Source organism: Bacillus rossius, chromosome 16 (assembly GCF_032445375.1).
Source record: "Bacillus rossius redtenbacheri isolate Brsri chromosome 16, Brsri_v3, whole genome shotgun sequence".
Lineage (NCBI taxonomy): Eukaryota > Metazoa > Arthropoda > Insecta > Phasmatodea > Bacillidae > Bacillus > Bacillus rossius.
In genome coordinates, this window is record NC_086343.1 from 13,260,571 (window position 1) to 13,285,438 (window position 24,868).

Below are 24,868 nucleotides of genomic sequence, written 5' to 3' on the forward strand. Positions count from 1 at the left end.
TGAAAAATTGAAAACTTGCTCTCGTTAAAATTAACCATTTTTATCATGAAATTCTATAAACCCGAGGCACATAAATATTCAATCATTTACTAGTTATCTGAATTAATGACGATGCATGAAAACAGATGAAACACTTATAAGAACAAAATGGCAAAATTTTATGGATTAACCTTTCGTATGTTGCCTTCTTCTCGACACTCTTTATTTAAAGCATATAATAAAATTTAAGCGTTCCCATAAACCATAAAAAACTGAGGTTTCTGTGGTTTGAGTAAAACCACTCGATTTCATGAGGGAGGTCGACATGAAAGTTAGCCTTGAAAGTATATCATTAAATAAGGAAAATGTTTAGTGCAGAAAAACAATTAATTTGCAAAAAATAAAAACTGGTTATTTTATTATTTGATTTCAAATCATAGACAATAATAGGCACGAATAAAACAGGAGGGTTTTTTAAAAAAAGGTTAGTTGAGACTGCTTGATGTTGGACCCAGGACGACGTCGGCTCAGGGGCGCGGGGTGTTGGTGGTTCTTGCGTCGAGCTGGGGGAGGGGGGAGGGGAGGAGGTGGTTTCCGGACGTAAGGCCTGTCGTCGGCAAACGTCTGCTTTCTGGACGTCTCCGCCGCAGCGTGTTACGTCACCCGCAGACATCCGGGTGGGCGCAATTTGCTTTTCCTTCCCGACACCGGAAGCCTACAACTCACGTAGTAGTTTCGGTTTCCCTACCACGTTCGTGCAACTTCGGATTTCTCATCAAAAATTGAAATAAAAAAAATCGAAGGGGTTAGGTTAGGTTTGGTCAGTCACAACATGCTTGTTTTCATTGGAATCTTCTGATTTAGCGGCTGAAGTGGCGTTAGTACCAAAAACGCAGCAAAAACCTTCGGAAATCTTCAATCTTCGGGAAATTCCTTGCAGGGAACCAGAAACTACGTGAGTTGTAGGCTTCCCTCCCGAAACACCCCCCCCCCCCTCACGCATTCCCGTCCAGCAGTGGCGGATCCAGGATTTTTTGGTTTTGGGAGGGGCTTGACCCAGCTGAGGCTAGGCTCTATCAAGGCAAACACTAAAACAATAGTGGACCCCAGATGCTTTTGGAGGGGGCTTGAGCCCTTTAGCACCTCCCCTCCCCCCCTCTGGATCCGCTACTGCCGTCCAGAGGTGCTCGTTCGCGCAGCACGGGTCTGGCGCGTGTGGGCTCCAGAAGTGTCGCGCCTCGCCGGAAGAAGCTCGCCGGCGCGACGACCAGCCCGGCCTTTGAATATATATACTGTATAGAAGTCGCCAGCCCAGGTTAAAAATTCTAATACGGTTTTGAGGTAGTTGGTTAATTCACCGCCGCAATCGCCACCATCTCTAGGGCATCGACTTGCGGTGGTCCCTAGCGGACAAGTGTCGAACTCTTCAAACACCCCTTCCCCCTCCTGTTGAACGACCTTGAGCTGCAGTGAATGATGGATGAGGGGTGCGGGGAATGACAGCGGGCGACAGTGCTGCGCTCTAACGTGTAAATAACAACTAAGACGATACAGGACGTTACGGCAGCGCACTGCAGCGGTGAAGTTCCCAAGCTGCTCATCATGCGCTTCTGAAAAACGTAGAGTAAATCCTATCCACTCGCGACTTCTATACAGTATATATATTCAAAGGCGCGGCTCCGGGAGATGTGAGTCCGACACGACCTTGAGTGCGGTCCAGGCGGGAGCACCGCGCCCAAGGTCATGGACCCGTCCCCCGGCCGTGGGACAGGCGCGCCACACAGCGCAGCACCATCAGCAGGACAGCCCAGGCCGGCCCCTTACCCAGGGCCGGTGCGAGGTAAACTGGTGTTCTAGGCGAAAAAAAAACCTCAATGCCCCCTGCCACCTACCCCGGCGGACATCCAAAAAAAAATTTTTTCCTTGCCTCAAAATACATCACGTAAGCCTTAAGATTTCGTCAACAATCAAATGTAAGCAGGTTTATGTTGTTGTTTTTTACTTATTACTATAGACCGGAAAAATTGGCGGGTTCAACGACCTCCAGGATAGACTCCAATATCCCCTACACACTCGGGAAAATAATGCCAACTGTTCATTGGCTGCTGACAGTCGTCTCGACTAGGGGGGGGGGGGGGGTGGCCTTTGATTCGACACTTCTATGAGTGAGGGTCTCTAATTGGCCCTCAGTCCTCCAGATTAACAGTGAACCAATGGGCAGAAGCAGCACTAAGGTATAATTATTTGAATTTTAGCATAACACGAATTGAACCCGCGAATTTTTCAGTTCTCTACTTATTACAAATCATAAAAAGGTTCACCGTGGACTTTAAATAATTACTTATATCAATATAAACATTCCAAACTGTTACAAAAATCCATTTTCATCTAGTTTCAATAATCGTTAAACATATTATATCAGCTGTTATGTGTCGTGCTGCGCCGCCCCCAGCTACTTGGCGCCCTAGGCGGTTGCCTAGTTCGCCTATATCATTGACCATATTATATATATTCAATGCCTATATAAACGCGCCGGCCCTGCCCCTACCCTCCCAACTCCCTGCATCTATCTTTGTTACGTCACTCGATTCCTGTTGCTACACGAAGTGTTCTGATTTGAAGTACCTGTCATTGTGTGGGTTTCTGTTCTGAAGTTGAAAACAACTGGTTAGCAATTGTATAGCAAAAAAAAAAAGTAATAGTATGACAATTAATATGCTCCTCCTTCACTCTGTTCCATTATTCTACACTTTTCTTCACTCCTTCAACTAGCTTCTGTTCCCACCATTATTCTCCTCTTTTCTGCCTTTAACTAGCTTCTGTTCCCACCTCCCCCTTAGTCTTCCATGGGGCGTTCTTTAGCTCCATATGCACTGTAGAATCGCTTTAAGATATCAATATCTTCTTTAAGAGAGGTTCGTGCACCTTGCGCATTAGCGGTGTGGGTAGTCAATTATTGTTGACGAACCTGCAATGTTGTCGGGAGACCGCGTGGGAAACTCCCCTTCTGCCCTTCGCTTCCGAAACGGTGCGGAATGACGTCACTGCTTTGCGAATGCGAGGGACGCGTGCTTCGGCACGTCCGAACACGCTCGGCGGAATCAGACGAAGCATTACGAGATGACCACAAAATCGAGCGTGAGATGCATTCTGAACGCCGCGAATATTCCCACGTCATTTTCTGCTCGACACACACTTGCAGGAACATCATATAGTACATATCGATCGCTCTCCATCCATCTACGTATTTCCATATATTTCTCTGTCACTTTCTCTCTCTCTCTCTAGCTCTCTACATACATTATCTTTCACTAATTATATCTTTATCTCTCTATAAAACTGCCATCTATCTCTCCCTATTTCTCTTTATGTATCCCCCTTATCTCGCTCTGTTATATATATATATATATATATATATATATATAATCTTTCTGTATTTCTTCCCCTCTTCCTCTCTCTCAGGCATGGCATAAGAATTGGTAAGTACGGTGGTTGCCCAGGTATGCCGTTCGGGGCCTAAGTAACCGTAAGAAAGACTGATGCAAACGCATAATCTTAAAACTTTTTCGCTTCGTCTCAAACGATCGCTGTTCGACAAATCCCAAGAGTGAGAAAAATGAGCTTCACCAGAGACAAAAAAAATGACTAAAAATATATTGTTTACTCTTGCTGCAATTTGAATTAAGGGTAATACACATTTTACAAAACATCAAACCTGTAAAATTTATTATCCAGATGTTTTTTTATATTACTAAGTTAACTAAATTAGAGCTAATACAGAGTCAGTAAAAATTTTCTTACGTTTAGCAAGAAAATTGTTTAGAAATTAATTGCCATAATATTCTTTTAAATGCTACGCGTAACATATTGCTTGAATTTTAATTCATTGAATATTGAAAATTCAATTCCAATTTTATGATAATTTTGGGAGATTACAATAATTACTTTTTCTGATAGAGCAGTGGTTTTGTATATTCCACAGGAATGAACTGTAAAAATTTCACTTTTTCTTTTCGTAGATTTACAACAAGCATATTTGGGTAATTATTGATTGTTTTCAAGTCACAAAAATTTTTTGGTGGTTTTAAGCACTCAAGTAATTAGGTCGCAGTGTTTTTTTTTTTTTTTTAAGGTTGGGAGGTTTTTTCGCTATAATAACTGAATTCAAGGAATTACAGTTTGTGTTCCAGTTCCATGATACACTGTAAGCTGGTCTTTAGTGTAGTAATGAAAAAGGGCATTTATAATTTGTAGTCATCCAAGTAAAATAAATGAGTGCGGTGGTCACAAGGAGCATTAGTAGTAAAACGATCACAAATAGAAGGATAGTAAGCTAAAAGCGTACACAACAAATACCTGTAAAAACGGGCTAACGGGCTTTTCCCCCAGAACTTCAGTTTTTGAGGAGCGCGAAAATTTGAGATGTGAAAAAAAAAAAAAAGACAAAAAAATTTAGGGGTGGAAAAAAATATGTTTTTCAACGTACGGTAATGATTTTATTTTAAGAAATACATTTCAAGGGGAAAATGTTATTTAATACTAACTATTGCAGCGTGCTTAAAAATATCAGGCCTTAAAACCGAATACTATAGAAATATATTTTGAACTCGTTTAACGATAAACAGTATACTGTAATTCGCATTTCATTACGGTAGTCATAACAGCCGTAAAAAACTGCAACAACCAATTATTTAATTAATATAAGAAAATAGATAAAACAGAATATGTCTTGTAAAAAAACTTAGTATTTAGTTGCATAATGTGCTGTTTTAAAACCGATAGTAAATAAGCTTGGATTTGTAAAATTGTAACGTGTTTGGGGGTAAATGGTAAAGGGAGGGGGAGGGTAAAATTTTATCTGCTATCACTCTGTGATATTAACAAAAAAAAATTAACTTCTTATTTACATAATTCAAACTTTAGCCACATTCGAAGAATATTTTAATCGATCATCCACGATAGTTAATAATAATATTATTTCACTTTTTTTTCACACGGCATTAGGTTCGGTTCGATAAATGAGCAAGCGTTTCGTAGTTTATTTTTTTTTTATTTGCGCTGGTACGTAATTAATTCGCACGTTCCATATTTGTTGTTCATGCGCATTTGTCCGTGAAGTTAATTATGGTAATGAGGTTTCTCATTGGTCCCAACACTGCGCGCGCTGTATGTAGCTTCGTGCGGCGGTGCCGACATACTGGCTACAAACGCGAGGCTAACTGGGTTGTGTTTATCTCATTATCCGCGCTACTTGCTCGGTCACTAAGCGTAGCTTTACTGAATTGTGATGGTTCGTGGTCCCACAGCAACATGGATTCTTGGCGCACTTTCGTTACGTTTAGGGTATCGCAGTTACGTACCAAGCTAATGCGTTTTGACGTGACGTCTAATAAATCGATGAACGCCGGCTGCACGCACGAAAAAGTGTCCCGTTACGCACATTGTTCCGTTACGCTGTGTCCCGTTACACTGTCGGCGAGTGCAGTAATGATAGGTTATGTTACAATTGACTAAAAAATTATGGTGATTCATATCATTGATGATAGATATTTGATTACTGTTTATTTATATAAAAACTTGTTCATAATTATATTTAAACTTTATAGCTAAACGCCAGTTTTTAAAATTAATTAGAAGTCATCTACACGTGAACTGTTTAGTCGACTGTTTATAAAGTGATGTAAAAAGTTCATGTGGTTTTCATTGCTTATTAGAACAACAATTTCGGCAATAAAGGTTAATTATTCTTGCATTTTAAAAATCTGAATACTAGTATAATTTCAAGTATTTATTCTTATATTATTAAAAAAATTATTCAATTTTATTCATAAAAGTATGAAATCATTTCATCAATGTTTTGTTATGACATTGTCACGTTAAACTATCGTCCGTAAACCGACTTTACAGACTACCAATTTATTTTTTTTAGTTATTTAATCCAATGAAATTTATTTAAGACAAAAAACACAGAGAGATTTTTAGTATTTTTATTTGTATGTGTCTTTTAATTTAAAAAAGAACAACACAATTTTTGTATAAAAACATTTATTTTATTTCGTAAAGAACGAATATTATTACTAGCATGAAAATTATGATTTTGCAACCATTTTTTCTCTCGTTACAACATAATTAAAGAAATGTACTGCAGTAACTTATAGTGTAATTGTGAAGATTCTAATATTAACAAATGTTTAAAAAAAAATAAAAAAAAATAAAAAAAGTATTCCTCAAAGAAAAGAAAAAAGGGTGTTGTCTGTAAAGTCGGTTTACGGACGATAATTTTACGTGATAACGTCATAAGAAAACATTGATGAAAAATTGCATACTTTTTAATTTTCAAATATTATTTACAGTTTCTGCAAATTTAATATAATAATTTGTTTAAATATAATCACGAACAATTAGTTAATTAGCCCGCCTTAACCTGTTTGATATTATAGAAGATTTTCTCGCACGGTGGTTGGTCGGTTCTTGCACGCTCGGCTCAGGCGGAACGTGACAATTTTTCTTTCGTGCAGCCGGCGTTCATCGATTTATAAGACGTTTTATCGTCAAAAACATTTTCTAAAACCCACAACAAAATCAATTTTTTTCTTTGTTTTTATGCGCATTTTTTTTGTATCCCAAGAACGAAACTCGGAAATTATTTTGTATTTCTGATGAGAAGTTAGGAGTTTGTCATTGTAGTTTTTTCCGGAAGTTGTGTATGTTTATTTTCTTCTTTAAAAGCCCTCTTGGAGCCAAAATCTTCTTTCGGCAGGCCAAGAATTGCTGTACACTAAAAATCTCGAAATATTACTTTTTAAAATTTTTATAGGGTAAGTGTATATGTATAAATCAATAGCAACGGAAAAACATCATAACAATATAGCTCCTGTAAATTTTTGGACCATAAATGGCCTTGATCGCTATCGCCTTAAGCTCATGTGGCGTGAATCATGGGTTTGATCCCACACTACGGTATAAGTAGTTCGAATTAATGAATGTGTTTCAGTGTTTAATATAGGTCTATATCCTTCTGAGTCGGGGAATTTCTTCCTTACCATGGTGGAGACAAGTCGGGGAATTCCTTCCTTACCATGGATGAAACAAGTCGGGAAATTCCTTCGTTACCATGGAGGAAACAAGTCGGGAAATTCCTTCCTTACCATGGAGGAAACAAGTCGGAGAATTCCTTCCTTACCATGGAGGAAACAAGTAGGAGAATTCCTTCATCACCATGGAGGAAACAAGTCGGAGAATTCCTTCCTCACCATGGAGGAAACAAGTCGAGAAATTGGTGTGCACAATGTTTGTCACGTTACAAATTGTAGTAAAAATAACGGGAAGCCTACAATTCACAGGGATGACAGCCACGCCTGAACAATTCCGAAGTTCTCCGAAGTTTGCCTATCGCTCGTGAAAAAACCACCACCCGTACCCAGAGTCCAAAATACTCTACAACAACCTCAAAAAATGTCTGCGCGGTGTATAACTCTCAGATCTCTTCGTGATTACGCTCAGGGATTTTTTTTTATTAAATGCATGGTTTCCTGAAGTTTATTGTGAGAGTAAAATACAACTATACAGTGCACACTGATTTCAAGTAATTTAAGTGTAGGAATGTTTACAACTTATCTGTTGGAGTAAATTATTAATCTGAAATTTCATTGGCTTCCATTTATACAACAAAGGAACATTGAAATTATGATATAACTAGCCCAAAATGAATGTTCCCGCATGTAGCTAATGATTTAAATCACTTTAAGCTCTTAACAAACTTGTCTTTATTAAAGGAATTGGTGTGAGGATTTGCATTTGAATATATATTTTGTCAAATAAAAAATCTGAAGTCATAATTTAATAGATGCATACAATTAAAGCTGTAATATAACATTTGTTCAATATACACATAACATTAAATACATACATTATAATAAACAGGAACATTGCAGTTATGTCCAAAGAATGAAAATTTCAAATATTTGCTTATCTAACTGAAGCTTTAATCCTAAAATATTTCAGCACCAAATTGTATCTAAACTAGCATGCAGCGATTTCTATGACAGTCTTTTTTTTTTTCGCAGCAGCTGTAAATTCGCTTTTGAAGGAGAAAGTTCCATTGAGGGCATTTTTACAATGAAAAGTTATCTTAAGATTGACAGGTGACAACAATATTAAAAATTACATCAAGCAGCTCGAGTGAAGTTATTTTATTTTCGAAAATCACATTTAGTTACTTATTATTTACTCGTGTGATTTTGATAGTTTGTTTTGAAACCACATGAAGTATAGTTTAGTTATTGGGATTTTCTTGACGTCGGTAAAAAGTTCACGTTTGAATGATTTTTTTCAATTCGTCTACCCGCATCCACGTTCTGGAGATGAAAGTAGATGACCTGCTAGGAAAACGTCCCACTGTCTTTCTGTACCGCACCAGCTTGCTGAGGGAAATTATGTTAGCTGTCCCCCGAGCAACTTTTCGAGGAGATGGTCGCGGATGGGCGAAGCATCAGGTGCGAAGAGGGTACCGCCCAGCTGGTTCCAGTGGCCTCCCGTATCAGGAACTAACCACGGATATGACGACACTGAAGACGAACAACCCCACGGGGTACTGGAGTCTCAGCTGCCCTCCGTGCTGCATCGCCGCCGGGTGCTCGCCTGAAACACGACCATAGAGTCGTGACTTGTCAGCAGATGACACGCCACAGCTGAACGTCTAAAAAATTGCATAAAACACGCTCTAACACGCCTGGAACACGACTATAGAGTCGTGAATTGTCAGCAGATGACACGCCACAGTTGAACGTCTAAAACATTGCATAAAACACGCTCTAACACGCCTGGAACACGACTATAGAGTCGTGAATTGTCAGCAGATGACACGCCACAGTTGAACGTCTAAAACATTGCATAAAACACGCTCTAACACGCCTGGAACACGACCATAGAGTCGTGACTTGTCAGCAGATGACACGCCACAGTTGAACGTCTAAAAAACATTGCAGAAAACACGCTCTAACACGCCTGGAACACAACCACAGAGTCGTGACTTGTCAGCAGATGACACGCCACAGTTGAACGTCTAAAACATTGCATAAAACACGCTCTAACACGCCTGGAACACGACTATAGAGTCGTGAATTGTCAGCAGATGACACGCCACAGTTGAACGTCTAAAAAACATTGCATAAAACACGCTCTAACACGCCTGGAACACGACCATAGAGTCGTGACTTGTCAGCAGATGACACGCCACAGCTGAACGTCTAAAACATTCCAGAAAACACGCTCTAACACGCCTGGAACACAACCACAGAGTCGTGACTTGTCAGCAGATGACACGCCACAGTTGAACGTCTAAAACATTGCATAAAACACGCTCTAACACGCCTGGAACACGACTATAGAGTCGTGAATTGTCAGCAGATGACACGCCACAGTTGAACGTCTAAAACATTGCATAAAACACGCTCTAACACGCCTGGAACACGACTATAGAGTCGTGAATTGTCAGCAGATGACACGCCACAGTTGAACGTCTAAAACATTGCATAAAACACGCTCTAACACGCCTGGAACACGACCATAGAGTCGTGACTTGTCAGCAGATGACACGCCACAGTTGAACATCTAAAAAACATTGCAGAAAACACGCTCTAACACGCCTGGAACACGACCATAGAGACGTGACTTGTCAGCAGATGACACGCCACAGCTGAACGTCTAAAAAACACTGCAGGATAACACGCTCGAACACGCCTGAAACACGACCATAGAGTCGTGACTTGTCAGCAGATGACACGCCACAGCTGAACGTCTAAAAAACATTGCAGAAAACACGCTCTAACACGCCTGAAACACGACCATAGAGTCGTGACTTGTCAGCAGATGACACGCCACAGTTGAACGTCTAAAAAACATTGCATTAAACACGCTCTAACACGCCTGGAACACGACCATAGAGTCGTGACTTGTCAGCAGATGACACGCCACAGTTGAACGTCTAAAAAACACTGCAGGAAAACACGCTCGAACACGCCTGGAACAAGTATACGAATTACAACTTTTCCGTAGCTGGATACGATCACTTCAAACACTATACTTGTACTGTTGTCGTACCAGAAGTCACCTTCCTGGGCTTTTAACTTCCCCCCCCCTTTTCTCTTGTGGTACGATATGATGAATCACAACGCTGGTAAATCCACGCTCCTACATGATAATACGTCATTAGGATGCCAGACATCGAGCAAACATTCGGCTGCTAACTACTAAATGAAAATTATTTATGACCTCTTCATTGCAAGGTTACTTTCGCCATCCTAACCAATGCTCTATTTTTAACACTCTTTCATTTGCTTCCCTTGTAACTAAATAACGAACTATGTAAACGAATCATGAGTGTCGATATTAACCTATTTCTAGCTGTCGTATCGATTTGAAACTTTGCAAGTACAGTGTTACGAATGAGGAAAACAGGTTCGCAAGTATGGCCCAATTAATTTTTATATCGCGACGATATTTTTTTATAAGTGATATTTTTTATGATATTTGGAATTTTTTCCTAATTTCTCAGTTAATTATTACGAAATTTAAAGATGACTGTCAATATGTCGTCAATGGCTTACTAGAGACTGGTAGTAGAGGAATTTAAGCTAATCTTAGTACTTTTCACCATATTTATTAAAATTATTATTATGTGCATAAAATTAAATTTTTTGCATCAATTAAATTTTGAAAAAAGGACAGGAATCTATCGAAACAATCACTATATTAATTGCAGAATTTTTTGATGAATTATGAAATTTTTTCCGAATTTATAGCTAAATAATTACGGATTTCCAAGATGGCTTCAAAATTTAAAGATGGTGGGTGCCACGGTAATAATAAATTATTTTTCTCCAAATTTATCTGACAATAATTTTGGATTTTCAATTTGGCGGCCGTAACGAAAATTGCAACGGTTTTGTCATCATTCAAAATGTCGGAAAGTTCTAGAAAACAAAATGGCGGAATTAAAAATGTTGAAAAGTTCTAGAAATTAAATTGGCGGAATCCATGATGGCCGCCGGGGTCAAGGTCAAAGGTCAATGTCAAGATCATCCGAGATGGCCGCCGTTGCGGCACAATCCGCAGCTTGAACCCCGCCTCAAGTTCCACAGTCTGCAGCCTGGCGCAGGAGGAACTATTATATACTACTTTCATTCTTACTTAGTTTTCCGAAATAACTCCAGGAAAATGCTGTTATTTTTCTTTGCTGTAGGTCATGGCAGAACTCTCTCCCAAAATTCCTGAGAACAGTCGTTGTTAGCTACCATCTCCAATGACACCGCTGTCGACACAGCACTAAGCCCAAATAAAATATAAATAGTAAATTAATAAAAAAAAGTGTTTATAATTTTTATGAATCCATACTTATATTATAAAGTAAATTTTAATGTTTTTTTTTGGGGGGGGGTCAGAAGTAAACTCTAAAGCTACTGGACCGATTCCAAATATTATTTCACTTCTGTGAATCTCCATTCTTCCAGGTGGTTATACTATTTGTTTGATTTTAATCGTTTATTTAGTTATGGTTATAAAAAATTACAAACGGAGAAAAGATACATTCAGTGCTTTCTGCAGGCGTAAGCTTAGTAAAACTTTATAGATATGGCGTGGCCATAGTATTTACACAGCAATGCAATCGAAATGTTTATTGAAGCTTAAAACACAGGCGGTAGGCTACTCAGTATTTCTATATTTATGGTGATCCGTATCACATTACAGTAGATTTTATTGGTAGAATGTAGATGTTTCCCCTAAGGTAATAACCACATGTTACTGTATCCACCCGTGCGCGAAGCCAGTTACCGTTTCTTGTATCGTATTAAAAAAAAGTGAGCAATTTAAAGGTGATTTCTAAAATTCACGCCAGAGGTAGACGCCGTCAATGTTTACCGACTAATGGTTAGGCCGTTACGTAAACAAAGGGGTTTTGTATCCACGAGAGCGTGCATGTAAGTACACGCGCTGACGATTTAGGCGAAGCATGGTGTGTTGTGTGTGAATTTAGGCTGAGCCAGGGGCTTAGCAGATTGTGTGCCTTCATGCAAACTCCTATATTTATATCGATTCCCCGTTCTCTTTCCTTCTCTCTTTTCCTTTTTTTCTCTTTATATTTTTTCTCTTTATTTCTCTCTCTCTTTCGCTCGCTCGTTCTATTTTTATATCTTTCTTTCTCCTCTCTCTTGCTTGCTTGATTGATTAATTTCTTTTTCTCCTTCTCTCTTTCTCTTCATTCACTTTTTCTCTCTTTCTCCCTGTCTCTATTTTTCTTACTCTCTCATCCCATTTTGTCAACTTCCAATCAAAACTTCCGGCTCGTCGCTTACACCTACCTTACCCGGCGGTACGTCGGGTTACATTGCCGTATAAACCGTTTAAAAAATATATATAGTGTAATAATATATAGCGTAAGTGTCAGGGACGTTTTATGGCGAACATGCAAAAACAATATTTATTTTCATATTCCTCCATGATATCAATCGTATAATTTTTAAAACACAAAAATGTAAAAAATATAAATATATTTAAATAATACTGTAGCTACTACAGTTTAATGTAAAAAAGAGAAAAATTTCACTCATGTAACTACGTATAATATATTTATTTTTGAAAGTTTCAGATCGATTTTAAGTTTTATTCGGAGCCAACGTGGAGTTAGATGAAATACGACGGCTAGATTGAACAAATCATTTTGAAGATATTTTTTATTTAAATTATATTAATTAATAGAAAACCATTAATTTATTGGCTTCCGCTGCCTTGAGTTTACCTACCACATTAATGACGCATGGGCCAAAACCTTTTCTGATTATGTTACGTGTTCAAAATGGAACTGATGTCAGTATCACAACAGTGCGACAGGCGCAACGTGACTGTTGTAAATGTGACGTCAGTGCGACAAAATTCTACGGGAGAGACAGACCTCCAGATTAATATATATATAGCCTATATATATATATATATATATATATATATATGTGTGTGTGTGTGTGTGTTTTATCTACATCGCGCCGTGGGTGCGACGTTGCTTAAATGCACCTATGTAAGAATTTTCTTTTAGAAATGACACCGCGAAACCTGTGGATTGTAAAATATTACTAAGTACCGCCTGTTCTCGTGTTTCCCAAGGCTTCGTCTACTTGATTTACCTTTAAAAACTAAGTATTTAAGCTGCCTCCCGTTCGTTCTACAAGGCGTAAGTAACGAAGGCGTTTATTACTCCTTTAAACTGAAAATTTAAAAACAACGCACACAGACCGGCCATAGCGACGTCAGAGTTAAAAACATCCGGCGCACACCCGATACAACTTAAATTTCAAATCAACTTTTTTTTTACGATCTATATTTTTTTTATGATTTATATATGCCTCTGATGCTTTAGAAAAAAACCAAAACTCTCACTTAATAACTTGAAAGTGAAGTATTCGTAAACCCGCCGAAAAAAAAAAGGCTATATTCAAACTATTTTGCCAAATACTTAGTGAAGATAAAAAAAAAATTTGTTGGCCTCGAATCGGCTTATTTGGGAAACACAAAAAAAAAAAAGAATTATTTTTTCGTCACACTGGAATAGTAATTGCTGAGAATACAAAATATTTATTTTGCCCCCGCAAGATATGTAGTACGGTTCATATTGACGAAATATTTTTATATAATGGACACATTTTGTGTCACCCAGTGGCAAGCCGTACGAAAAAGGTTCACAAAAATAATTTGGTGAATTTTGCATAAATTTTGAAAATTTCGGGGTATATAGCCTATATGTGTATGTGTGTGTGTGTATATATATATAAACACACACACTAGATTTACATAATTTTTTTTTTCTGCTTGTGCATGTACGTAAAAAGTTGCGCTGTCCGTTCCTGCTCTGGCCGATACACACACCCCTCACCTATGCAACGCTCCACGTTTTAAATTGCCGCCGCACGCGTCGGTGTTATTCGCCGGTCCATTGGTCACGGAGCGAAGCTCCCGTCGCTGGCAATCTGGTTCCAAAGCGTCGCCCTGCGGAAATTACGGCCGAACGGACAGTGGAGGAGTGGCGCGGTGCCAAAAAAAACTCCCTGCGCCGAGAATCACAGAACGGCAGGACGGACGCGAACTCAAAACATACGCGCGTTTATTTTGAACATGCATTACGTGCGCGACCATAAAGATATATAATAGTTCTTTTTTATTTTGCCATTAACTTCTGACCACACACACCACAGCCATAAACGTTTCCAAAATTTCCTTCTTTCGTAAAATTCACCACTTCGCATGAACACGGTGAAAAAAAAATTACAAATACCTAAATCAAGTAAACGAAACTTAAAAAAAAATCATGCGAATAGCCAGTGCTAAGTAATGTCTTTATCCACACGTTCTAAAAAGCAAATTCTGACAAAGGTGAGTCCAAGTAACGTGACGGAAATTGCGACCAAAAAAAAAAAATCTTGGTCATTGGTTATCAACTGATGAATATGTTTCTAAATCATCAAAATTTGATTCACCAAGTTATTCGTAATTTGTTTTTTTTATACATGCATTTGAAGGGGGGTAAAATAATTGAGTTTGGGACATGATGAAATTACGAGTTTCAAAGCTACCAACCTGTTAAAAACTATCACCTTCAATTTAAAAATGATCCAGGAATCTCCGTCAATTTACGTCTATCTTCGTGTATTTACAGAGACTGAGTAGACTTACTTTGAACATGAATCCAAAAGAATATTCTCGGTATCTTAGCAAAACAATGGAAAAACTGGTTAAGCATACTTCTTTTGAAGAAACATAAAACTCTGGAGTCGAGATACGGAGTAGTTTCTAGTAAGATCCAGTTATTTGAAATCACGAAGAAGTCTTTGTTTATTTGAGTTAAATTCTTCGCTGAAATGTCCGTAAATTTACTGTAATTTCTAGCAGCGAACTGATGAGAGCTTATAGTGAGAAAGAATAAATAACGAAGGAAAAAAAATTGTTCCAGCCTGCATTGCCGTGACCAGGATTCGAACCTGGGTTATTGCGGCCACAACGCAATGTACTAACCACTATACGATCACGGCTACCGCGGCTGCTGGTATCCATCAGCTCTCTTCAAGATGTCTTTCTTGTCCGACACTGACCAGTCACTCATGACGGCTTGGCACGAAGGCTTTTCACCGCCGCGGTTGAGCGAAGGACAGCTTGTTCCGTCGCGCGCCGCTCTCCGGTTCGACGACGACACAGAAACGGACACTGATACGTGGATCACGGAACAGAGTACCTGCAGTGGACGCGTGCAAACACGGACCCGAGGTATCAGTACCCGTTCTGTAACGGCACGGACACGGGAGACGGGATCTCCCGGAAAGTTTCCCCATCACGTCTCTGCTGCTTCCTCGATGCACGGGAAGGTAGCATATTGCAACCAGTGAGATTGCATTTCAAGGTTACGAAAGAAATATTGATTTAATTGTTATATACTTACATAAAAAATAGACGACAAACTTATAACAGCACACTAGATATTCTTTACTTCAAACCATTTTTATCGTGTTTAGAACATAAACAATCACGGATACCACCGCAAGCACAAGTACTCGGCTTACATTGGTCGCACGGAGTGACGTAAACGGAAGAGCTCAGCATTGCCGGGTCCGTCTTCGTCTGCGTGCTATTTTACAAACTCTGTTCCGTGAGATCCGTCTACTGTTACGTGATACGTCTGTCTCTGTAGCCGTGTCATTGTATATCGGGCCTTGGCTGGACACACGCCATTCTCATCCGTTTACACGTTACCCCGTGCAACCCACGGAGTTGGGAATTGATTATTCTCGGAAGACGGCATGCTGTGACGAAGTTGAAATCTTTTTTTTTTTTTACGTTGCCATTGTCGGGGAAGTTCCAAGACCCCGTGAATTGCCACTTCTCATTTTTTTAAATATTATTTGCCTGTCTTGTTCTCCGTGAAAAAAAAATGGACATCAACGGGAGAAAAGGAATAATTAACTTGTTATGAGAGTGTATTTTAAAATGCTTGTCGACACGTTCCGATTTCAACTGAGTTTTCATGATTTGTTATTAAAAATTTTTCCAAAGATTTTAATGGCTTATATAATGACGTAATGACACGGGGATTTGATATATAGCATATATAAAATGACCACTGGTGTAACTATCAGGGAAGAATATAAAAATTGTAAGATACGTCAGTGGAATCATTATCGAAATTTAAGTACACTGTTGGTATAAAAACGTTCTTTTAAGATTTTTTTTTTAATTTAGCAGGGGTTTGCTTCCCTTGGCTCTCCAAAGTATTAGGGCCCCGTAAAAATAAATAGGCCAAGGAAATGATAATTCGGTTGCTTCGCTATACTAAGATTTGTGATGTGAGAAAGGGTTGACATTGAGTTACATTTTCTTGGCGCGTTTCATTTTCAAGAAGAACAGATGGCCTCTGCTCGTTACTAGTGCCATGATTATTTCACTGAATCTTCCAACCCAACGCTAGACTAAGCTGTTATACATACAATCAAGCCATTATATTGATCTCGTTGGCCGGTACCAAGGTTCAAAGACTTGTCCTCCTTTGGACCTTATTTAACGTGATTACGTCAGCAGTTCTTTTTCGTTTATTGTTGGTACAGAACCCCACAGAGCGTATCAAGAGAACTGCAATGTAATTGCAATTTTTTTTTTGTTAATTGAACACAAAATACTCATATAAACTTACAGGTTTGTGTAAATTGGTACATTTACACGAAACACAACCGTATCACTACTAAATTACGTGCGCAGTAATACTTTGCGTTGTCCCAGCATTTCCAATATTTAAAGATTGTGAACCGTTCTCTTAATAGCGTTCCAGTATTAAAAGCGCATATTAAAAATTAGGTTAAAATTTAAAAAAAATGTTCTGAGTTTCGATTATCTTTTTCATCTTTTCAATTTATATATAACATTATATGCCAATATTTTTATAAGAAATACTCAGTATAATATCAAAGACCGTATTTAATAAACGCCAAAAAAACACATTTATGTGTTGCACAACGGTACAAAATATTCAGGTAGTATTACAAACTATTTCTTGGTAACTGGTATTCAGAAGAATCTTTTGTAAAAGTACAGAAAAAGTTTTTTTGTGTACTGCATGAATTAGCAAAATCCCCATGTTTCAACTCATTTCTTAAGGACCCTATATTTTCACGGTTTAAATTTACAACACTCAAGGGATGTTAAACTGTTTATGGGTGAACATTAGTGTTGTTATACACACCATCTCCACCTTTCACTAATTACCATGACATTCTTAAAAGAGATATCTGAGGCATTGCTTAGGCATATAATTTTTTCATGAAAATATTTTTATGCCATCAGTGTGTTAAAACACCTTTAACATCGTCTGTGACTTTCAATTTGTTGATTTCCTCTCAGACACATTATCAATATTCGGCATACGAACCACAGCGTTTTTGTGCGTTTTTAAATAAATGACCCAGCCAAATAAATCAGTGGCTTCTTTAAAAAAGATGGCTTCCATTCAGAAAGATGAAGAAACAGCAAACAACTAAGGATTTAGATTTTTTCTCTAAAAATATTTCCACTTAATCATTATCATCGTCTGTAAGTAGAGTCCGGGAGAATCCGCGGATTAATTTCGTGATCGGCTAAATTGCAAATACCTATACATTTGATCCCTAATCACATGGGGAGGTATCTGAGCCAACGAGGAATCTTTAACGAAAGAAGAACGAATCATAAGCAATCCATTGAGACATCGCTCACGTACGCGTCCAAATAGGTGACATTTTTTCGAGTTTTCAGATGACTTTGGAGTCCATCGCAGAGGTCATCTAATACAGAAAAAAAAATCTGTACATTTACAAAATACTCCTTTGGTAACCAGTCAGTTGCCAATAAATAGTTTGTAATACAGCAATGAACATATTTAAAATTTTGTACAACACTTGGCTACAATTATTTTGGCACATACATGAAATACATTTTTTTCGAGCTAATACTGTGTAAGTCTTACAACAAAATTGGCGCATTATTTTAATTTTTTATTATTCTTTCATTCAAATATGTATTTTTTTTCTTTTATTATGCTTACTAACGTGTGCGTTAATACGTGGAAGATATTCAGGGAACAACAGTTTTACTGTTGGATGTACTGGGACAACAAAGCATAAATGCCCCATACAATTTTTTTTTGAGATAATGCGGTTTTGCTATCGCTGGGATTGCACGATTGCGTATTGTGGAAGATTGATTTCAATGAAGCAGTTATCTTATTTTCATAAGCATATTAAAAACTTTAAATTATATTCTCTAGCCCTTGTACCATTTATCGTAGAATCTTGAATACACGTCTGTGTATTTCAAGTGAACATTTCTTGTTTCACTTACAAAAAAAAATGGGTGCGTGTACTTAGGTACACGCGTGAGAAGTTATACTTATTTGGCATCATTAAAAAATAGTTTTTAATTGCATGCAAAAATTGTGCGTGGAGACCCTCCTCGTGGAAGAAGTGAAACTTCGTAATGTGGAAATTAAAATAGGAAGGGGTAGAAATTGATTTTTAGTGAAATCATATTGTATCTTTAAGACAACTTTATTAGCATTGCTTACAACGCATAGCAAGAATACCACCGTCATGTGCTTGGGATCTACCGACTCACTCTCTTTCTTTCTCCTACTTTCTACCTTTGCGTATCTTTCTTTCTCTCTCCCTCTTGCGTTGGAATATTGGACGCTGCTCGTTGCTAACGCTCGCGCATGCGTTCGAGTGCCACGCATTCACTCTCGCTCTGTCTCTTTCTGTTCCCCCTCCCCAGGACCGTTGAACGTTTAACGCAACAGTGCTTTCATACCCCCTCCATGGTAGCGTTACACGTTTAACGCAACCTTGTTGGAAGTCGCATTAGAAGTTTCACTTCAATTCAAAAAAAAAAAATTGGCGCATGGTCAGGCCGATCGGACGAAAACGTGGCACAGTGGGGTCTGGGAGGGGGGGGGGGGGTGGTCAGGACAGTGAAGGGGGTGGGGGTATTTTACCGTTCAGCACGTGGAGCACGATTGTCTTCCTGTCGGCGTTGGACGGGTTGCAGGTGTAGTTGCCCGAGTCGCGGGCCGTAGCACGCTGGATCAGCAGGTAGCTGGTCGTCACATCGCCCTTCTCCGTGATGACGCTCACCCCGCCGCGCGGCGAGTCGTAGCTGATCTCCTGCGGGACATCACAGGACAGCACAGTCGTAGCTGATCTCCTGCGGGACATCACAGGACGGAACAGTCGTGGCTGATCTCCTGAGGGACATCACAGGACGACACAGTCGTAGCTGATCTCCTGAGGGACATCACAGGACGGCACAGTCGTAGCTGATCTCCTGCGGGACATCACAGGACGACACAGTCGTAACTGATCTCCTGCGGGACATCACAGGACGACACAGTCGTTGCTGATCTCCTGAGGGACATCACAGGACGACACAGTCGTAGCTGATCTCCTGAGGGACATCACAGGACGACACAGTCGTAGCTGATCTCCTGCGGGACATCACAGGACGACACAGTCGTAGCTGATCTCCTGAGGGACATCACAGGATGACACAGTCGTAGCTGATCTCCTGAGGGACATCACAGGACGACACAGTCGTAGCTGATCTCCTGAGGGACATCACAGGACGACACAGTCGTAACTGATCTCCTGCGGGACATCACAGGACGACACAGTCGTAGCTGATCTCCTGAGGGACATCACAGGACGACACAGTCGTAGCTGATCTCCTGAGGGACATCACAGGACGACACAGTCGTAACTGATCTCCTGAGGGACATCACAGGACGACACAGTCGTAACTGATCTCCTGCGGGACATCACAGGACGACACAGTCGTAGCTGATCTCCTGAGGGACATCACAGGACGACACAGTCGTAACTGATCTCCTGCGGGACATCACAGGACGACACAGTCGTAGCTGATCTCCTGAGGGACATCACAGGACGACACAGTCGTAACTGATCTCCTGCGGGACATCACAGGACGACACAGTCGTAGCTGATCTCCTGCGGGACATCACAGGACGACACAGTCGTAGCTGATCTCCTGCGGGACATCACAGGACGACACAGTTCCCCCGATGACAGACCTAACCGACCCTCAATCCTCTGTACGAAGCGAAACAGTTGACAGCGAGCGCACGGAACTCGCCGCGCGAGTAGTTTCCTCTACAAAACAAAAAAAAAAAAAAACAGTTGCCAGGAAATGGTCTGTGATGAAAAGCAGTTTGGCTTCTGGGTTGTAGCCGCATCCTTGGCGAATAATTCACCGAACGTTTTCGGTCGACGTAGCTATCGCCATCATCAGGGAGAAAGTTACATACAGTATGTAACTGCTCCCTGATGATGGCGACTGCAATGTCGACCGAAAACGTTCGGTGAAATTATTCGCCAAGGATGCGGCTACAACCCAGAAGCCATAAGCTACGTCAGAAATTGGCCGTGAAAGCCTGCTAACATTATTAATGGTCTGTGATGCCGCAAACTTGTAACTCTGTACGACAAATGGGCGTTTTCTTATATTTCAACAGATATTTCACTCAGGGAACGAGTTTTTTTTTCTTTTTTAAAAAAACTTATAACTATTTAGAGCTGCTGGAACGACACAAAGCACAAATAGAATCCCCGTTATCACTGTGAACACTATTTCGTAGTGATACAGTTGTCTGATGTGATTATATCTGGTACTGATCATTTCAGAACGGCTTGCCGGCAGCCTATGAACAATGTCTCTTTTTTTACATGTAATGAAATAATCTGTATATAAATAGATGTTGGTATGAATGACGTTGATAAACTTCGACACCGTTTGACCGATAGCCGTAAAAGTTGGCACAATGAAGTTTTTTTTTTTTTCGTGGAGATTTTTATGCTATCCCTTTTAGCTGTACCTTGCCAATAGATGGCGCTGCAGCGCACCAACTTCTGTATCGTTAAACCGATCGCCACGAAAATTGGTATACTGCGATTTTTACTGTCGTTAATTCTCGGTAACAACGGTGATTGTGACTGTGATTAGTAATTGGTGAGTGAGTTAAAAATGGAATACCACTTACAACGCTTTGTAGATTCCAGATTACAAACAAACAATTCATTTTTAGATACATGGAGTCAAATCAATTCGCCCACCTTTGCTCGGTTTGGTCGTTTTAGTCCTATCATGGGGAGGTGCTGACGTAATTCTATTATCGTGTTCAGAACACGTATTTTGGATTTGTTCTAGATCTTTTCTTTTTGTTTGCACGAACAAGTAAACTCGTAACGCTGTGTTTGCTTGCACGTACGTGGGTGACGATGAAATCGAAACAGCGCAACGTATAGCGACGCGAATAAAATGAATATCCAGCCAATCACATTCGACAAATTTTGTGACGTCCGTCAGCCTGACAACTTTTTAAGGGTAGGCAATGGCGGACTTTCCGATCAGAAATATATTCCATTATCCATCGCTTTGATAGCGTGACGTTGTTGAAATGAATTTTAGAATTGTGTGTTCGAAAATGCATTGGTAACACTATTTGTTGTTGTTTTTTTTTTTAAGTTTTGGTGTACGGAATTTATTTGTTAAATCTTTTAAACGTTTTCACGTACGGTTTTTTTGTCGAATAAGTTTAGATTTTAATAACCTGTAAACATTGATAGCTGTCGTGTTGTTCTTCGTGAGTATGTAATGTCAAAAATAGTATTACATAAAATAGTTAAATTTTTTTGTCACACAGTTATGAAACGTATATACGTGACATTTCCCCGTCGCATCATTGCCTTTGCGTCATACGATTGGCGATTGTTATTCCAGCAAAAGAGCGGGAAATTCCTTATAGCCCATGAGTGGGTGAAATTACCCCCCCCCCCCCCCACCCTTCGCCTGATGTATTCTTGGAAGAAATCATACATGAGTCACTTCTGAGACTTCAGAAACTTCGGTACCAACTCGGCTTACAAATTCAAGTCATACTCTACTCTGTAAATTTTAAATTTTTGTAAATGGAACAAAATTGGTTGTCTGTAAAGTCGGTTTACGGACGATAGTTTAACGTGACGTCATTAAAAAACATTGATGAAATTATTGCATACTTTAATGAATAGAATTGAATCATTTTTATTGAATTATCACTATTTTGTATGGATACAAAGGAGTGAAATTAAATCTACAATTTAATTGATAAATTTACTTTTATTTGCACTCATTAATTCAAATATTTTTATTACTTTAACGAACAGATTATTTTAACCATAACTTTTATACATGTTTGCTATTTAACTTCTTCCAATCTGTGTTATTCTGTTAAGGATAGGACGATGATAGGAAAAGTAGGAAACGAATGGGAGTGTTTCAAGTTTAATGTGCCTCGAAAAAGTCAAATCGATGGTTGTTCCAATCGAGTGGAAGAGAGATAGATGCGGCGCAAGCGTACAATGAGCGCAACGGGACAAAGCGTAACGGGACAATGTGCGCAACGGGACAATGAGTTATCCTTTTTCGTGCGTGCAGCCGGCGTTCATCGATTTATTAGACGTTGTCACGTCAAAAATATCTATGTAAAATTACGGATATTTATAAATTCCAACAAATACGTGAAAACAACTATATCACTAAAAAATATTGTTCGCAATTATACTGGTGTGGTCCCAGTACCCCCAACAGTTAGGTTACTTGGAAACCGTTCTCTGAACAGCTTTTCAGTACTATCACGCGTATTTATAAGCAATAAAACCAAATAGTCCAATTATTAAATATTAGATTCTCTGTTCCATGAGTTTAAAAAAATGCTTGAATGAAACATAAATTAAAATATTAAAATATGCTCCAATTTTTGTTTTAAAAACTTGGTATTATCTCGAAAAAACGTAAAACATACATGCAAAAATTACCATACCCAGGTGTTTTACAAAGTTCAAATATCTTTACTATTTATTAGCAACTGGCAACAGGAAAATATTTTTCTGCGTAGTAATATATATTTTTTGGAATGAGGAATGAATTGAATCCCTCTAGTGAAAAAAAAATTCAAAATTTTCGTACGCCTACAACTTGTCCGTTTTCACCATCTTAAAAAAAACTGCTAAGTATAGGCATATTGGTACGAATAAAACTACCAACCCTCTCAAAATCAAAGCGGTGCTTCGGTTTATGGCCAGACATACAGAACCAAGTGAAAATGGGATGCGAAATACGCAAAACATAAATTGGCGATCTTGCAAAATAGGCGGATGATGTGGCATCCAGTTTTGCCAATGCTGAATGCTATAACACCCTTGAACACTTTCCCTAATTGCTGTTGATACGTGTGTTTTTTTTGCACTACTACTAAACCATGCATGATCTTCGGGAGTTCAATTTAAAAAAAAAACTTACATTAATTAAAAATGGACACGTGGAATGAGTGATCTACAATTGCATGAAAAACCTAGTCGCATGTCGTTATTTTTTAACGTAGTTGTTTTATTTGACAGCTGAATCGCAAACACGGAATAACTGGTGTAATAGCGCACGTTACCTTCATGAATAAGGTTTGATTGCCATTTGAGCATTTCTAAACCGAATTATCTCGCATGAAATCCACACGAAGTAGTAAAGTAACGTGAATATAAAATTTTCGGAGTTCGCTTTGCCTACTTGTTTTAAAGGGGTGTAACATGACGTGCGTGTGTGGTTCTATGAAAGCATAAAATTTATTCTTACCTTTCGTTTTTTTTTCTTTTGGATGTTATCCCCCCACGCATTTAATACTTTCCAGTTCTTTTTCTCCTTCCCTAATTTTCTATGTTTTTATTAATGTTAATGTAGTGGGTGTGTGCAATTGTGTGCATATTAATGAATGCCTAAGGGCGTAAACCGTAGTTTAAACCAGGATTTTGTGTGGCTTTACTTCGGCAGCATGGGTTTAATCCCCGATAAGAGGGAGGTAATTTATATTTATGAGCAAGGAAATACTACTGCGTAAGTAAGGGTCTTCCAGTGAAAGTTGATGTCAAAAATTACTGATTTAATTTTTTTTAAATGTGTGTAGAACTTCAGTCTAGTATGCCAAATATATCTTATTTAAATCATTATTTTCGACATACGCCACTGCTAGTTATCACTGTATGGCATAGAAGTAGGTGTATTTGGTTCATATGGGGACAGGGGAGGGGGGAGGGGGATTCGGGGATTCGAGGCGACCATCTTGGATGACGTCACTTCCAGCGGCCATCTTGGATGACGTCACTTCCGGCGGCCATCTTGGATTACTTCACTTCCGGCGGCCATCTTAGATTGCGTCACTTCCGGCGGCCATCTTAGATTGCGTCCCTTCCTGCGACCATCTTGGATTACGTCACTTCCGGCGACCATCTTGGATTACATCAAGTCCGGTGGCCATTTTGTTTTCTACAACATTCCTCTATTTTGAGTTTCGTCCGCCATCTTGAAAATCTTTTATTTATTATCCGATTTTAATGAAAACAAATTTAAATTTTAAAAAATTAAATAATCAAAATTTTAAAATAAAATTAAAAAAATATTATTTAATAAAATTTTAATTAAAAACCTACGTATCGAACACCCCACTCCTCTAAATTACAAGTACATCATCTAGCACCCCCACCCCTCTGTTACAATGGCATCGTCATCGAACACCCCACTCATTCATGTTACAATTTTTCGTTACATCCACCATCTTGGAAAATCATAATTATTAACTTAGAAAATCAGGGAAAAAAATATATACCATCGTTGTCTGCTGGAGGGACCATCTTATTTAGTGGAGACTGCCATCTTGATTTCATCTGATGGATGTCGTCATCGGCTGTAGGTTTATAAAGTATGTTAGTGTATGTAAGGTCGAGTTACAATT

General features: G+C 39.0%; 1 protein-coding gene and 1 non-coding gene across 2 annotated transcripts in view; both read right to left on the reverse strand.

The window, feature by feature from the left end:
- Positions 1–7,797: 7,797 nt before the first annotated feature.
- The window catches only part of LOC134540313 (zwei Ig domain protein zig-8-like), a 66,426-nt gene continuing 49,355 nt past the window's right edge, over positions 7,798–24,868 (reverse strand). The window contains exons 5-6 of the mRNA XM_063382974.1: positions 19,031–19,199; positions 7,798–8,619 (exon numbers count right to left, since the gene is read on the reverse strand). Coding sequence (XP_063239044.1) covers positions 8,519–8,619; positions 19,031–19,199 — 270 coding nt within the window. The 3' untranslated portion in view covers positions 7,798–8,518. The remainder of the gene's footprint in view (positions 8,620–19,030; positions 19,200–24,868) is intronic.
- On the reverse strand, positions 14,982–15,053 carry Trnah-gug (transfer RNA histidin (anticodon GUG)). The gene has a single exon. It is a non-coding gene; the product is annotated as a tRNA-His (tRNA).